This window comes from Schistocerca cancellata, chromosome 4, assembly GCF_023864275.1.
Source record: "Schistocerca cancellata isolate TAMUIC-IGC-003103 chromosome 4, iqSchCanc2.1, whole genome shotgun sequence".
NCBI lineage: Eukaryota > Metazoa > Arthropoda > Insecta > Orthoptera > Acrididae > Schistocerca > Schistocerca cancellata.
In genome coordinates, this window is record NC_064629.1 from 125,613,568 (window position 1) to 125,632,534 (window position 18,967).

The window sequence follows — 18,967 nt, forward strand, 5'->3', positions numbered from 1 at the left end:
AGAACTCAGATGATAATCAGCACAAAGGAAAGGTGAAAGGTGGAAGGCATATATACAGGGATTACACAAGGTAAATGAACTTGAAGGCAATATTACAGAATGGCAAGAGGACGTGGATGAAAATGAGATAGGTAATATGATACCGCAAGAACAATCTGACAAAGTACTGACAGACCTAAGTTGAATCAAGGTCGCTGGAGCAGATGATAGTCTGTCAGAACTACTGATATCCCTGGGAGAGCCGCCCATGACAAAACTGTTCCTTCCAAAAAAAGAATGGCTGACAGATGTGAATGTTATTGAACCATCAGCTTAATAAGTCATGGTTGCAAAATAGTAAAATGAATTATTTACAGATGAATGGAAAAACTGATAAAAGCTAACCGCAGAGATCAGTCTGGATTGTGAGAAATGAAGGAACAAGTAAGGCAATATTGACCCTACGACTTCTCTTAGAAGATAGGTTAAGGAAAGTCACATCTATGTTTATAGCATTTTTAGACTTAGAGAAAGCTTTTGACAATGTTTACTACAATACACTCTTCAAAATTCTGAAAGTAGCAGGGTTAAAATACAGGGAGTGAAACACTATTTACTGCTTGTACAGAAACCAGAGTCAAGGGGCACAAAAGGAATGCAGTAGTTGACAGGGAGTGAGACAGGGTTGCAACCTATCCTTGATGTTATTCAATCTATACATTGAGCAAGTAAAGAAAACCAAAGAAAAATTTGGAGATTAAAGTTCAAGGAAAAGAAATAAAAACTTTATTTGCTGATGACATTGGAATTCTACCAGAGACAGAAAAGGAATTGGAAGAGCAGTTGAACAGAATGGAGAGTGTAATTAAAAAAAGGTTATAAAATGAGCATCAGCAAAAGTCAAATTAATGTGGGAGATGTTGTATGGATTAGATTTGGAAATGAGACATTAACCATAGTGATGAGTGTTGCTATTTGAGCAGCAAAATAGCTGATATGGCCAAAGTAGAGAGGATTTATAATGTAGAATGCCAATGGCAAGAAAATTGTTTCTGAAGAAGGGAAATTTGCTAGCATCAAATATAGATTTAAGTGTTACGAAGTCTTTCCTGAAGGTATTTTTCTGGAGTGTAACCTTGTATGTAGGTGAAATGTGGGCAATAAACAGTGCAGACAAGAAGAGAATAGAAGCTTCTGAAATGTGGTGGGGGGGGAAAAAAAAAAAAAAAAAAAAAAAAAAAAAAAAAAAAAAAAAAAAAAAAAAAAAGAAAGCTGAAGATTAGATGGATAGATTGTGTAACTAATGAGGAGATATTGGACACAAGTGGCTAGAAAAAAAAAAAAAATTGGCACAACTTGACTAAAAGAAGGGATCAGTTGATATGACACATTCTGACTTTCTGAGACATCATGGAATCACCAATTTAGTATTAGAGGGAAGAGAGAGAGATGGGGGGGGGGGATGGGGACAGGGGGGGGGGGAGTGAGTGAGAGAGAGGGGGGGGGGAGGATGGGTGGATAGTGGGGATTGTAGAGAGAGACCAAGAGATGAATACAGTATGCAAGTTCAAAAGAGTTTAGGCTGCAGTAGTTATTTGGAGATGAAGAGGTTTGCACTGAACAGGCTAGCACGGAGCACTGCACTGAACCAGTCTTTGGACTGAAGACCACAACGACAACACACAGTATGATAATTATGTATCATTTGCAAAAACATTTCAGTGTTGTCCCTGTAAATTAATTCTTTAAAACCAACTTAAAGTTAATTGCAAAGTAACAATTATGCACATGAAACAGAGCAAGTAATAAATAACTAACCTTTCTGGCTTGTATTACAGACATTATAACACCAAATGCTGACATAGCCAAAATGGTGAGAGCGTAATACATGTAGTCATCTGCAAACCACAGGATAAATGACAGCAACTGGAACACATAGTATGGGTTCAGGACTTCTAGAAACAGCAGTGTTACCACTGACTGCACTGGAACGATTATTTCATTTGGACCAAATGCCAAAATTCTGCAACAGATTAATTCATTGTAGGTTAAAAGAATTATTTTTATATAATATACACAAACAAAACCAGTAATAATAATTACATCATAGAAGTGAAATATAAAATTTATTAAAAAGTAAGACTTTATAGAAGTTTTGTCCTAATTTATTCCCTCTACACCCAGAATGAAGCCAACAATGAGATTGTCAGTTGCTCCAACATCCACATTAATCCTGAGCCAATTTCATCACTTTATTACAGAGTTTTTTTCTCCTGGGGAGAACATATTTACAAATAAAAGTCAAGTATGGATATGAAAACAAATATGGGTATTTTTGTGTTAATTGTTTCAGGTGATTTGCCAAGGCACATGTTCATAGCCTACTTCCATAAACAGAATAAATGTGCTTAATGAGTATGAATACAGAACACCTTTGAAACTGAACCCCAAGGAGATTTTTCAGCCAACAATGTCTTACAACAGTTTTTACTGGTTTTTAAACACTAATTTAGTCTAAAGAGGCTTGTCATACACATTCACAGTGATCGGAAAGCTACTGAATACCTCCTCATAAATAAAGTTAACTCATCCCTTCTCTGTAAATAAAGTTAACTGGTGCCTTCTCCAAATTAACAGCCAAATTCTTTGATGTTGAGCTGCTGAGGGCCAATGTTACACATTTTCAGGTATCTATTCAAAAATAAGCAGCAGCAATTGTTTTTATGATGGCTGGCAAGCTTTCAATGGTTTATGCTCTCATTCCTGGTTTTGCATAAATTGTTTTCTGATGTCACCTCAGCTTTCTTACATTCTCCCATTCCAGGTTGGAACGAATTACCCACTCACTCATGCTCATTACACTTCATGTTAACCGTATTATCTAAGGCCAGAATTCAGGAAATCTACAGATGGAAAATTTCCCTGAAATAGATGTGACTGGATTTAATCAAACAATGGAAGATCCAGGGCAGAATAAAGCCCTTTGGCTGAAAGCTTACTTGTTTTACAGTCTTTTTGTTGTGCCTCTCTGTGACTCAACATATCAGCTACATGGTGAGTAGCATTGTAATTAGATTTATTTATTTCACCTGTCTTGCACTTTCATTTTCTCCCACACTTTCTGTAACTGTGTCCATTTCTTTGTTTTACTCTCACATTTCCACACGCTATATCAGATTATAAACATTATTACCATCACTGCCATCACCACTATTGCTCCCACTACAACTCGTTTACCACTTCTTCCTCCTTGACTTTTTTACTATTGAGTATATAAAATTTTTCGTGAATGCTGTATTGTACCATTAGGCTATTTTTTGACAAATATCCGTACCTTGACAGTTGTTCCTGCTGTGTTAATCCTTGGTGCTGATGTAGTACACTTACAAGCACACGCTTGTCTAAGCCACACAACTTATGGAAGTCCCCACTGTCCTCATCCCACACATAAGTTTGCTTCTTGCACCGAAAAAGCCGCAAAACATTGTATGCTAGAAGAAAGTAAAACTGAATGTATCTGTTACTATTATCATGCTAGAAAAACTAACAATTTATGTGTAACTTTCAAAAATTTTCCCTTACTTTGATTTCACAAATGTACTGTTAGTACACAGCAAAGCACATTGCTCAACAGTGAAAAAACAACAATGACCTAAATAACGAAAATATGCTCTACACATAAAAATTTACAATATGGAGTTTATGATATTCTTTTATCACCAAAACATTTGTATTTTACATTGCCCTGCAGTGTTCAAGTAATGGCAATGTTATTTAAATACGAGAAACCAAACAGAATTTTTTAACAAAGCAATGCTTTAATAGGAATAATAAAATATATTTTCGTAGGTTTTGGTAGTTATGGATAGAAAGCTACTTACATTTAAAACTTCCTCCACTGAAGTGTACAGCCAAGTGTGCTTTTTCAATATAATTGACATCTGTAAGCATGTGGTCATTCCAACAAGGTTCTGAGTCAAAGCCACTTGTGCCACCATTTCTGTAAATGACAATATTAGCATAAAAAACTAATCTAAAATTTAACAGACTTAGTGCATAAACTGGGTAACTAAGGAGAATTCATCCCCAGTCACCTAACACAGCCAGTCTTTTTATTTTCTAACATAGATGAAAATGCAGTAATAATACATATTCTCCGTGGGGAGGGGGGGGGGGGGGGGGGGGGGGGAAGTTCACACCTGCTCCTTGTGGAATCCAGGAACTTAAAATATTGCTGTTTATCTTAACTATAAGAAAATTAAGTATGAGAATATGTGTGAGAGAAATTGCAGTACATAATCTGAAAACAATTAATCCACATAAAAATGGTATTCTTCTAACCCAGAGAATTTCTATAAAACTAACTCAATCCCCAAAGCCAAAAGAATTTTTCAATTGTGTATTGAGAGTCATAGTTATTAACAGACACGGGTTCTATGAGGAATTTTATTTAACATGACAACTCCTGTTTAGATCATAAACAACTCTGGACACACATTTTCCATTTTTCCCAGTTACTGTAGTTCACAGATTTCCTCCAGGAAGCTTGTGCACATACAAGAACATTATTATACTCATTAAGCCTTAACACTTCTTTTTATTCTACACAGATACACTTATAACATGGTAACAGTCATTACCAGTCTTGGCCATAAACTGGCCATCATCAGAGTCTTTACATAATACCTATGACGTACTGAATAGGAAGATGCCCAACGTATGGTCAAAACTGAAATTGTTGTTATTATATTCTATACATGGTTATTTTTTAAATAAAAAGAAGTTACATCAACAGTTGGGAAAGATCTTGCCCACAGGAGGACTTGTATGCTTGTGGAACTAAAATCAATAAAATTGAATTAGATTTGTAGAATTGTGAGAAACATTTGATCTTCAAGTAATGATGACAAACAGAAGTTCGGCAGTCACCGGCTAACATGAATGGTAAGAAATAGACTGACCATGTTGCAATCTCTAGCTGAACAATAAAGGATATTATGAACATCAAACTACTGAAACGTGCCACATTTGAATCTGATCATTGCCATTCCTAGGCTAATGTGAATTTGTTCCTCTCTAGAAGATTCCTCCAAAAACTGGAAATAAAATTCAGAGACATCATATGATGAAACTTACGATCGGGCAAGAAGTTAAGGAGCAGCACCACTGGAACTTGACCTCTAAATCTGAGATTTAGACTAACATTGCATTCAGCAGTCAGCAGGCAGCCAATGTGACACTCCTGACAAGTCCTAAAGAAAAACTCCAATCGTGGAACAAAATCTGTGACAATACACTGGATCAAGGAACAAGTTGACATTGACGAAGGAACAGAAACATTTTGATTCAAGGAAAGTTGTAGCTCGAGTGTTTTGATGTGTAAAGTAATCATATTGGAAACAACAGATAGAGCTGATACATCACTCATCAGGATTTCTTGAAGTACAATGTCAGGGACTTTTATCAAACCTTCAGGTTTAGTGTGAAAGGGTATCAAGACCCTAGTCTGTGTTCTACAGATGACACTGAAAATCTAGTCCTGAACAACATGGCAAATTGCAACATTTTGGCTCAGTATTTCAACCAACTACTCAACTGTGATGAGACAACAGAGAGATTACCCATCTTCCTTACTGTTCAATGTCTGTCTAATTCTCAGCCACCTTGTAATACAATAATTAAGCAGATCATAGAGAACATGAAAGAAAATGAAGTAGCTGACAAAGATCCTATTATGGTGGAACTACTGAAGCTATCTAATGAAGATTCTCTTTAAAGAGATCTGGCAAATGGGTACAACAATAGCTAAATGGCAGTCAGTACTTACGCATAGGAGATAATAAGAATGTCAACAATTTTGGGAGTATATGAATAGTGCCTGTTCCTTATGAGATTCTTTCTAAGGCATTCCTAAACACAATAGGAGTTCAATGTAATAAACGGTTGGTGAGTACCAGGCTGGTTTCAGAAAGGAGTGCTCCTATCCAGAACAAATTTTCAGTCTGAAGAACGTCATCAGATATAAGACTACAGGGAGGCTTGACTATGTGGTCGTATTTGTTGACTTCAGAAAGGCATATGTGATTAACTGAGAGTTATTACTAGATATCATGAAATAATTTGGAGGGGATGATATGTCCAGGAACGTGGTTAAAGAGACTCTCACCTTTACAATTCTAAATGTGAAATTCAAGAATGACATTTCACAGACCTTCGAGTTAAAGTCTGGGGTCAGGCAAGGAGATCGATTTTTATCTGCCAGTTTTCAGTTGTTTCTTAGAAAATATTATTGAAGAATGAAGAAAAATGCTGAACAAAAATGGTTGGAGATGAAGATAAGTTTTAGTTAACGCCCAAACTCAAAGCAGTGTATGTATGTTGAATGAATGGCTTTTGCAGATGACATGGCCATTTTTGCCAACAACATCAGTTAAGAGCTCAGGAACACAAACCATCTTGAGAAGAAGAGCATCAGTGATGAATCAGAATATGTGGTAACTGACCATAGGAAAAATTGGAAGAATCAAGATGTTTAAGTACATACATGAAGTAACCCAACAAAATGGGCTAGAGCACGAAATGGCCAGTATCTAGATCCAGAATTAGAGTGGGTGTATCAAGCGACTAAAAACATATATAAGAAAATGCTGAGTGTACGAGCCAAAGTAAGACATTGCAGCACTGTTGTATGATGAGAAGATTTGTATGTTATGGAGAAGCTGTGCAGGAATCAAAAAGGACAAGTCAACCAGTTGCGTAAAAGGGAACACAAGATACTATAGAATTTCTTAGGCAACACATACGTTGATGGAAGGTTTGAATGGGGTACAATAGAGTAGTGTACAGCAAGATGGAACCAATAACTACAACAATTAAAAAGAGAAGATTACTTTCCTATAGGCACATCCCCCATGTGGATATATTTCACAAAGAAAATCAGGAATTTTCTAAATCCGAAGTTATCTAAGTTAAGATGGTTCCAAGAAAGTGAGAGAGATCTATGAGAGGTGAACATTGCTGCAGGCAAAATAAATTACGGGGATGCTGTCAGGATAATAATGAAAAGCTATCAAGGTTTTATGGTACAATCAGATCCCAGAAGATGGAAAGAGCCTTTAACAGAGAAGCAATTAAGAAAGTGCTGGTTCATAGACTCAAGTGATACTAGTAGAATTTTGGTACCACGCGCCACAGAATTTGAATCCACGCCAGACGTCACGGACGTCGAAGACCCATAGAGGTCGCTGCACCGTAAGTTGTGGCGGCGCGCGCCTCCTGGCCCGCTTTTAGTGTGGGGGTGCCACAGTGGACCACGTGGTCCCAGCGGCCAATAGCGGCGCCCCCGAGAGCATACTTAAGCGCTGGCTACTCGCTCATCCAGTCAGTCTGATCTCGCTCACGTTGGTTTACACCTCGCTTGCGCTAGACTGCTTTCTTCCTGGTTCGTCTACGAGTTTGTTTCATTGTGACTCTGTTGTTCAGTCTTGTCATATTTGTTCTGTCCTACGTTGGTCCTGTCTGTCCTTTTCTGTTGTGTTGTTGTTCATGGGCCTATCCACTGGTCCCGCCGCGCCTTCCGTCAGTGCTACCCCGCGACCGTCCTGGTCGCAGTTACAACAAGAATGCCAAAGATGGCAGATGAACAAGATCTAGGCACTGAAAACGAAACTGATTTTTACACCCATTCCACAGCAACTCAATTCGCAATTTGATTGGTGTGGGGGGAGGGGGGCAAGAGGAGGTGTATAATATGTCACACTCTTCTCTGTATACAAGTGTCATTTTTTCCAAAACCTATAAAGCCCTTGAACTAAAAGGAAGTGATAAACAATCTAGCAAGTAAGCAATGATTAACAATGTTGGACACAAACAGAGTAAAAAAAAGAAACAAACCATAATAATTGATGATGGCCCATGCAGCCACTACTCCAATTGTCCCATCTTCCATCACATCCTCGCATCTACATCCTATACCCTCAATTACCTCCCCCCCCCCTCCCCCAAATTCCAGTTCCAGACTTACCACATGCACACAAAACCATTTATGCATAAAAAAAAAAGAAAGAAGAGACAGAGGGCACATTTTTAATGCAATAAGAGTCAAATCCTTTCATTGTACCTCACTTATTGGCTAATATGATAAACAAAAGAGGAATGAATGTCACATTCTGATAGAAAACCACAAACATAATAAGTCTGAATAGTTCACTAAGGTGATTGACAACATTGAAAAATTATACACAAACAGAAAATAGATGTTTGTGTATGAACTAGTGGCGTGTGAGGTTCTAAACAATGAAATGTTTGTTTAGCTGTTAGAGAAACAAATGAAGTCTACTGTTGATTTAGAAATAGATCTGAGATGAGACAATTTTGAAAAATAGTGAAATTAATAAGCATTAAAAATCTGGGAAATATGGTTCAAAAGTTGTTTACAACATAAATAACAAAGGTTAAAACTGAAAGTCAAATGTCCAAAATATTTTCCACATATCTAATGCATTTATTACTTCCAGTTCTGCATCACAGACACATTTCACAACTCAGTTATCAAAATCTTACAGGCAGAAAGAACAACAGTTCCAAATTATATTTCTTCAATTCTCTCCACATCACCACCATCCCTTTATCCATTCACATTTCTTTTCCATCATAAACAAGTAGACTGGACTCAAACTTTGTCTTCAGGTCCATCAATAATCACTGTATTTCCATTACATGTACTATCTATTAGCAGTGTACCTCTCAGACAATGATACTCTTACAAGTCATACTTAGTTTTTTCTTCCTCCACTCTGAAGCCTGTTTTTGAATAAGATACTGTCAATTCAGGCAAATGGTGGCACACTGGGACTAATGCAGCTTCACCAGAGCCCCGTCAGCCGTCACTCTTCAGGGTTCCTGTAGGGTTTTTACAGCTGTTACAGCAGTGCAGAGCACAGGGCATCTTTACTGCATTTCATCCCTACAGGCATTCCCCTACTCTGTGCCGTTGCCCGTCTCCCGCGAACTTGGACGTGGGGTTGGCCTTCTGGGAGACACTTTGCATGTAACAGAAGTAAACTCATTAAGATAATACTCCATCCACAGTCATTTCTAGCTCCATCATACTCTGAAGGAAGCATTTAATAACGAAGCTTCATTTTTGGTTACTCTCCTGTTTTCCCAAACTATTACATCTTTCAACTTTCAACTGTGAAAAAGATTGAGGCAACAATCTGGCACGATAAAATACTTCCTTTGACCACTGAAGATGTCTGCTTACACAAGCATTGTTATGAAGAAGATAACTCCAAAACAAATAGTGAACATCAGTGATAGCTTAATATGGAAAGTTTTTGTGTAAGTTTACTATGTCAGTAACATACCCAATATTCCAGTAATTGTGTCCCAAATAAAGGAATCAGCAAGGAAAAAAATCTCTGTGCCCATTTACTCCTACTATTTTTAATTTCAAGCAGGCTTTAGACGAACCACAGTAGATATCAAAATCTGACAATGACATGTGGTAACCCAGTAAGCCAATATGTTGGTTTAAATAAATAAATACTGTGGGATTGTCTGTAGTTTTTGAGTATCAGTACGTTTCATCAAGAATCCAATGATGGAAAATCCTGCATATATATGAGGATACTTCATTACTCACAAAATAGACAAAACACACACACACCCACACACACACACACACACACACACACACACACACACACACACACACACACACATTATGGTCATGGACATGTATTGGTGTTGACTGAATTACTATTAAAAATGAACCAGCCCAGAAAACAGTACTTCATGAATTATACTCCTAAATAGGTCAGTAAAAAGTAGTACAAAGCATTAAAATGAAGCTCTAATGGGGAATATGATCATCTCAAACAAAAATACCCACTTCTGTAATCTGAAATTAAGATAATGATCACGTTGGACTTATATGCATTGTTAGCTGGATACAGCACTCTACAAAAATTTGACTCTTTTCACTTGCACTTTACACAGATCTCAAACATAGCATTTAAGTAAATGTTAGTTTTGGCTATTATTATTCGAGGCGCAACATCACAGGCCTTCATAGTGACATTTTTTCCTTAATTTACAGTAAATGATATATAGCAGAAATTGAATGTTATCTTCTATTTTTCAGTCTATGGTCATTTATTTAGATGGATATTAAAATAACTGAAGCATGTATGTTCCAGAATATGTTATCTACATTTACATCTATATTTCACAAAACACTTTCTGATGTGTTGTGGGGGCTACTTGTGGTACCACTATATCTCTCAATTTTTTCCTGTTTAATTATAAAGGTTGTTAAATTCATCATTTATGTTATGTCATTTGTTACTACAGTGAAAGAAGTATATTAGGCAGTGTGGCCATAGTGGTTTAGCAGGTAGAGCACTAGACTCTGGCCCTGGAGGTCACGGATTTGATCCTGGATAGGGGTGGAGTTTTTCCTTGTCCCAGTCTCTCCAGGATGCCCACAAGTCCACTCAGTCTCTATCAAATGAGTATCAAACATCTGTCCTGGGGGCAAAAGATGGCTAGGGCAACAGGCTTGCCAACCTACCCTTCATATCATCGCAGCGAAGAAAGCCTGTACTCTACCTATGATTCTGCTAGTAGCCCAGTCACAGACTGTGCACCACAGACTTTACCCTGTTGGCGTTAGGCAGTAATGATCCTTTAGTTTGTAAGGCTCTAAAGTTGGTATATTTTCTGACAGATTTTTTCCTTGTAGTAAAGGTAGTGATGTCATATTTCCATTCTCTGTAACACACAACACTTTACCATCAAATCAAATGGTGGTGCAGACACCCACCCAGATGTGATGGTAATGGAGCACTCATGATGTCAACTAGCACCCAGCTTATGAACTCCATGCTCCACAAACCCTAACCCACCCCTTGCGTGCTGACCTCCCTGATGTGCTCTCAATATGGTACATCCAGTATTTTACATTACTAATGCTTTTAATTTTCATTGTTCTTATAGCTTCACTTTTATTCTTGAAATACCTCCAGCTTTATGTAGTTCTCAGAATATTAAGAACATCCTCATCTTTTCTTCCTATATCCCTTAGCAATTTCAATTACTATATATTCAGTCGACACCGGTTAAGTATTCACAAGAAAAATGTATTAATGATGCTTTACTTTTACATTCTCATGACGGCTGCTGTCATTGTACCCTCATGGTACAGCACAAATGAATTGTAGGATTCGTTTAAAAAATTATATTAGCTCTGCATTCAATCTAAATATCAATAACTGATGAAACAGAGTAATGAGCACAAGTGGAACTTTACACTTTTTAGTATTCAGTCAATTATAAATAATCTTAGACGTTATAACTCACAAGGCACTGTCAGCTCTCACTGTTTTCACTGTCTTCACGTAGTACCGCCGATGTCTTTTGTGGTACTGCTCCTATAATGAAATCAATAACACAGAAGTGAATCAACTACACACTGTAAACTGCATAACTTCACTCTGCAAGTGTAGTAGTTGCAAATTACACACTATTACATTTTTACAGTATGAAACTTGGGAGCGAGATGTGAAAGTATATTCATGTTTTTACCTCAAACAACTAAGTATATATGGTGAACTTATGAATACATGAATTATATAAAATGGGAATACAACTGAGAAAATAATTACAATTACAAATACTCACCTTTCTGTGTCTTTGAATATAGGAATTATTAGACATGATACAAGAGAAAAATGTGCACAACATAATTAGGGTGCACAACATAATTAGGAAAAGAAAAAGTGTGAAAGCACAATGGATTTTAGTATTAAAAAGGAATAAATAAAAATAACATCTTATCAGAAACACCAAAACTGAGATGCAGTTGATAACACGCTATACACACGAACCAAGTTGAGAGTTTTCAAATCACCTCTATCATTATTTTCTCCAAATTAGCACCATAAGAAGAAAACCAGTTTACCAAAAGTATGAGAGTAAATTTATGACTCTCTCTCTCTCTCTCTCTCTCTCTCTCTCTCTCTGTGTGTGTGTGTGTGTGGGGGGGGGGGGGGGGGGGCACACACGTGTAAAAGGAAGAGAGGGAGCTCTGAAGGAAGACTTTGTCCAAATATTACCCAATTTCAGGCATATTAACACTACAGTATAAAAAGAGAAGAAAAAGAAGACGACAATGCAACAGAAGTAAATAATACTAAAAAACAGCAACTGTACAACTTGTAAATGGTTACTGGCTTACCTTCTTGTTATCTGTATTTATACTGGGGAATTTCTTGTTTGTATCACAAAGAAAGCAGAGTGGATCATAAACAATTTATTCATTTTCCATGACAAACATATAAAACAAATACAGATAGTTTGCATCAAACGATGTGATTAATTCCAAGAGAAAACACAACTAGTGAAGTAATCAGTCTTTTGACAGATTTGATGTGGCCTAAACTTTAGTGAGTTATGACCATGGAAATTAACATTAGAATACTGGGTGAAGTCTTTGGTATCATCTGAACTTGTTTAAAAGGTGTTTGTGGCACAAATACAAGAAAATAAAATACCACAGGATTTAGCAAATGAAAAAGGGGGAACTTAGTTGATAAACTCATTTATCTTGTTCCAAATTAACACAGACATGTAACCAAAAATAATATGATTTGTGTTTACATCTAGTTTTATATAGTAAATATAGTGGGTGGTGAGAAACAGAGATAAATGGACACAACAACAAGGCATTCCCTTTAATGAATAATAATGATAATAATGATGATGACAATTTTGTTAATCTGTACATATAAAAAAAGAGTTACAGTTGATAAGAGCTTCATACATTTGAGTCATTAGGAATAGAGCATCAGCTATTGCTCAGTCCCAGAATTTGCTGAACTGATTTAGGGTAGCTACAGAGAATCTAAATTAGTGGGGCTGTTTTATATAGATTTCAAAACGCATTACTATGATAATGGAAGGCCTTGGGTAGGATACAAATAATGTAATGATTAAAGATAATCAATCCCTCACAATATTCTTGAGGCACTGTGCAGCTGATAGGCATGTAGGCAAGAATGAAGACATTTGTTGAGATTAACCTTCTGCGGAAAAAAACCTGGTTCATAAGCTCAACAGCATTTTTAGTCTTGTTTATGTGTCTATCAATCACTCAATGTCTCAGTTATACGATGAGTGATTATCTTTACCCCTTATATTGTTTGTAGACTTCCACAGATTCTTATTAAGGTATCATATCTACTGTTTGGAAAATCAATAAAAGTAATTAACTATTCTCTGTTGAGACATTTTAAATACTGATAACATACTTGTCACATCAGTGTAGCAGATATGTCCTAGTTAATGTTGAAAGACACAAGTAATGGAATGAAGGAAAGGAAGAGAATCAAACCTGATGCCAGTACATAGCTTACTTCTCACAAAAACTGCCAGGTCTCACATTCCCATGCAGCAAGTATGACAAAAATTACAACTTTCTTAAGTTCTCATTCTGCAAAGCAATGAAGAAACTCGTCCAGGACACTGGTGCGCAACTCACTGATCAGTAACTGTACATAATTCTGTCTCCTTGCATTTCTGGCTAAATTCTCAAGACAGAAAATGTTAACTTCACCACAATTACAGTCTAAATTTACTCTTCTGTGTTAATTTATCACCTCTTCGTATCTGCAAGTAATCTTGATGGATCCCAGGTAACTCTGTCCCTTTTGCAGTGCCTTCCACACCTCTACTATAAGAATCTCATTAGTTTACTTGTCTTGAGTGATAAAGGGTGATCTGTCTTATGGGCTGTTACTATGGGGCCACTAATGTCATGTCAGGGGTGTACTACAGATGCAGAAAAAAGTGCTATGAATAATGTGCAAGGTTGGTCCAAAGGAACACTGTCGTCCCTTGTTCATCGAAATGAAAATGATGGCAGTGATAAATCTTTACATTTATGCATCACTGATACATGCTAAAAAGAACAGAACAAAATTTAACACCAGAGAGAACATACACTTTCATGACACCAGAAATAAAGAGAGCACTAACATTCCTAGACATAGGCTGACAAAAACAGGCAACTCTCATAAAGTGAACTGTTTGAAATTATTTAAAAAAATTACCACATACTGCACTCAATACACCTTTCAATAATTTTCAAAGTAAACTGCACAAATGGTTAATAGACAATCCATACTACAGTCTTACAGAATTCTTGATACTTGTAACATAGAAATTGAGTATTAGCCAATGACTGAAATACTGTACAATTGATTAACGTAGCATAAATAATTTGTACTAGTAATGCAAACACTAACCAATATAGTAAATCTTCTGTATCCTGACATCATTATAAAGCCTATTTCAATGCATGTGGTCAATGGCAAATAAAGAATCTGAATCTGAACTGCTTGAAAGAAAGTGTACTTCTTTGATAAGATCACTTGTAAACAACATTTATTGTCAATTACCGGTTTCAGTAAGCACGATTACTATCTTCAGACCTTGATAAAAGGTTACTATATGTCTCCTATATCCTGGCTGCAAAGATGTACACATTAGTGTTTGGTATGAGCTATGAGCATCTGGCAAATTATTCTGTATATTGTGGTTTTAGCCTTGACTTGGTGATGCATCATTCATCTTGTCCCACACATACCTGGCATTGTTTTAGAAAGAGTGCTTGTACAGCTGGTATAGTAGACATGTAATAACCTTTTATTGAGATCTGAAGATGGTAACCATGCTTACTGAAACCAGTAATCAACAATAATAGTTGTTTACAACCAATCTTGCCTAAGAAGTTCACCTTCTCTCAAGTAATAAGAATATCACATGACACAACTGCTTTCTTCTCTCTCACCTCTAACATTCCTCAGAGATGTCAATAATGGCCCTATGTGATCTCTTGTCAGTTTGCCATTCAACACTGAATCACAATGAACTCCTTATTCATTTTACAAGCCGAGTAATCTCTCAAATAAATCACTCAATTAGGTGATTATTAGCTCTGCCCTTTTGACAGTTTCTTTGGCTTCCCTCTTGATTTGTTGGAAGTGGAACATACTAGTGTTTTAAGATCGTTTCTACCGTAGATACACTATGGACTTTCTCTGTCATCTGACTGGTCATGGGCCTTCTTGCATGTATAGTAACTCTTGTGTTTCGCTCATACTGGTTTTGCCTTCACTTAATTGCTTGCTGTTCTCAGTGTAGATATCTAAGTCATCTGTTCGCTATAATGAGTCCTACTTTTGTAACTTGTAATTTTTCAGAGATGTTTGGGATTGTGAGAATAATACCTTCTAACAATCTTCCATGGATTATTCTTCAAATCCGTGAGAAACTTTTATTTTAGAAGCTATAGTCCTGCTACTCACTGCTATGTAGTTTCTAATTCAGGAGTAACAAATACTTGATGACACCATATTGTAACAATAAAACTTCAGAAATCTTTAACATATCCTCAGTTGTTGTGTAGCTTTAAGGCACGGCATTTAATACAGCTTCACACATTTTCTGCTATCACTACACACAGACATTTTTCTTCCTTCCTGGAGGTACTGATTAACAGCCACAACTACTGTTGATTCTTTCTATTCATCCATTGTTGCTTCCTTTGTAAATGCCCCACTACTCTACTAAAATACTGCAGCTATTTTTGTGCAACAGACCAAAGTCTTCATCTGATTAGTTTATATAAACTCTCTCACTTGACTAGATATTCTAAATTGAGAAACATGACATCATTTCACCAATATCCTGTGTCATAATCAAAATTGCTCACTTCACCAAAGAAGCGTAAAAAAGCATATTTTACAACAAAGCTTCCTTTCCTCTATATTTAAAAATAAAATCTCAAAAGAAAGAAAGAAATGAAAAAAAACTCTAGTTAAAATAAGTTCAAAATCAAAAACACATCACACTATGTGAAAGACAGTGTATTACTACTTCTTGCAGTTATGTGGGGCCATGTGTCTTTGAGGCATCAAAGTGTCATTATTTCAGTTCTCAATGTAAAATGATTTTTAGCCACCATAATTTGTGAGCTTCAGTACTTCTGCCCTAGCTAATCATTTCACTCTGCGAGTTCTGTATGTGATGCGCATTTTGGAATGTAGCTTCAACATTTAGCACTGATATTTGAGTTGATATGCATTTGATGATGCCAGTCTCATTATCAGAATGTTCACTATGGATGACAGTAAGGAGACATGTCTGCTGCTGTACATGGGACACTGTCACATATTTCTGGCTCAACTTTTCAAGAAAATATCAGAAGCAGAAGCTGTGCCCCAATGTGGAACATACCCCTCCATCATCAGTTGCCAGGAGAGAAAGTTTTAATAAGCATCTAATGTGGGACTAAGAGAGCAAGAGCAAGAGCAAGAGCAAGAGCAAGAGAGCGAGTGAGTGAGTGAAAGAGAGAGAGAGAGAGAGAGAGAGAGAGAGAGAGAGAGCAAACGCATGTCACAATATATTTCCTCTCTTTCTGTGCAGAATGTATTGCTCAGTCACCTTTTTATATACACACTACTATCCACCTGCATAGCCAAAATCGTAATGTAAGCCTGTGCGGTAGGCTGGTTCAAATCTTGGAGATTGAAGAAATTTTCACCACCAGTATTTAGCTGGCAATGGGAAGGGACGTGGTGGCATAAATTCTTTATCACTACACTTTGTGTCAATACCTGGATTACATACCAAAAATCTCTACAACATTTCACGAAAAGAGGGCATACGACACTGTTGGTGGTGATTCGTCTGTCAGATGGGGACATTTAAGCCCAGCAGGCCCTATGATGCCATTTGAGAGGAGTAAGCCATCATCCTCATCATACAACATAAACACGATGTCTCACTACACACACCAATTATGGTCACCTACAATCAACAGGTATACTTAACGCACAATCCTCACACTTCATGAAGGAAATGTGTTGGTGGGCGAGAATGAATGGAAAATTTTTCCTGGTAGGTGACTAAATCTATCTCTCAGGGTAACCTAGTCAGCAATGCCATACGATAATCAGTCAATACACACTACTCTGACAAGATACAACCATTTCTTTATGTAAAAGCATTCTCCCCTCCCTCAAGTTTACATACAGTTTTATAAACATATCCATCAATGACTACTTACAGCAACCAACACTTTCTCAGCACTCTGAAGTGAGCATCTTTTGTGTGTAGACTTGAGCATCCAGGTTGGTTTCCAGTGGAAAAGTAATCTTGCTAGTCCACATGTGAGCAGTATCAGCGTCCATGTCCCAGCAGTTTTCCAAGGACACTTCTTGTATCCATATATTTCCTAAGGAAAATACATAATTATTAACTATATGCCAATGACATAATGACAAATTACAATTTTTTGTGATAATGCTATTCACAGGGTGTATACGACCCGGGAAAACCGGGAGATCTGGGAAAACCCGGGAATTTTTTCATCCGGGAGAAAACCAGGAAAAACCCGGGGATTGTTTAGAATTCCGAAAATTTTTAATTGTTTTAGTTTTCAGTTAAATTTTTGTGATATTGACTGGTAAGAACCAATACTCTAACAAAGGATATTACTGTATTCTGCTACCGCAGAATAATACTGAGCAACAAAACATGAACAGGAGAAAAAAAAAGAAAGAAAATAAAACTTAGGTTGCAAAGGAAATGCACCATATACAACAACAAAACAGTACTCATACAAGCGTCTGCCAACAGCAAAGTGTGTCAAAGGCTTTAGGAAGACTATGCAATTGCCTCCGATGAGTGTGGTGTGACAACTGTTAAAATTAGATTAGTTTGAGCTGTTGCGGGCGGGCTCTTGCGCACGCGCAGTTGGGTCGCATATGAGTAATACCTCCTCCCGTTTCTCGTTACAGATAGGTGGCTGGGCACCACTACTTAATATTGCCCCGGTTCTGAAATTAGTAAATCTGGGGCTGATGCACAGAGCAGTCTGAGTTGTGGTGGGTCGTCTCCACGTGGCCTGTTTACATTTAGTCATTTTGTTGTTTCCCCTTCATTCATTGCTCTCACGTTAAATGATAACAAAACAGATTTTTGTGGCTGGGAGCTATCAAATGAATTAAAATATGTTTGCATAATTATGGAGGGCTAAAATATGTTATTAGTTTTAGATTTTATTTCCACCTTTCTGAGAGTCAAACGTTAATCGCCTTACAGAACAATGAAGATATTTTGGCTGGTTTGCTAAAGAGATTTGGCTTTTATTAATCTTTTCTGTTGAGGCAGTCAACTTATTTGAAAAGAAGTGTTTAATTTCACACTATTGGCTAGTTTCAACTGTTCGCTGCATTTCAAGTGCACTTATGGCCTTCTGCCATAATAAAGAACCAAACATGAGATAATACAGTACTGGTACTCCAAGAAAAGTTGTATACAGATGTGCATTTTAAGCCGAATTATGCGTTTTAGTATGGTTCACAAAATTCCGACGCTCTTGAAGTATCCTCTGATGTCTCGTTTCAAAATGGTTCAAATGGCTCTGAGCACTATGGGACTTAACTTCTGAGGTCATCAGTCCCCTAGAATTCAGAAGTACTTAAATCTAACTAACCTAAATATATCACACACATCCATGCCCAAGGCAGGATTCGAACATGCGACCGTAGCAGCAGCGCGTTTCCAGACTGTTGTGGCTAGAACCGCTCGGCCACCTCGGCCGTCAATATCTTGTTTCTTTTATGACATAATGTAAGATCTTTTAATGTTTTACACGTATGAACATATGGGCTTCCAGTGACATCGTAGCTGCGCAAGCGCGGTGACGCTTGTTATCTGGTGCTCTCTTGCAACTGCTGAAATGAACCTCTTTCTAACTGGTCGCGGGAAAATATTGCGAATGGTGGTTCGAAAAGCATTACATTCAAAGGAGATTTCCTTTTACATAAGATGAGCTATGTGCAAGAATGTACAATAAATTTCTTAAATCACAAAGCGCTTGACTCTCATTTAAAAAACAACTCTTTGAGGACGATCC

At 37.1% G+C, this 18,967-nt stretch overlaps 1 protein-coding gene across 1 annotated transcript in view; it reads right to left on the reverse strand.

Moving 5' to 3' along the window:
* LOC126183243 (polyamine-transporting ATPase 13A3) overlaps nt 1–18,967 on the reverse strand; it is a 187,666-nt gene that overhangs the window by 107,852 nt on the left and 60,847 nt on the right. The window contains exons 4-8 of the mRNA XM_049925038.1: nt 17,114–17,281; nt 11,344–11,414; nt 3,861–3,979; nt 3,314–3,470; nt 1,798–2,002 (exon numbers count right to left, since the gene is read on the reverse strand). Of these exons, the coding sequence (XP_049780995.1) occupies nt 1,798–2,002; nt 3,314–3,470; nt 3,861–3,979; nt 11,344–11,414; nt 17,114–17,281 (720 nt within the window). The remainder of the gene's footprint in view (nt 1–1,797; nt 2,003–3,313; nt 3,471–3,860; nt 3,980–11,343; nt 11,415–17,113; nt 17,282–18,967) is intronic.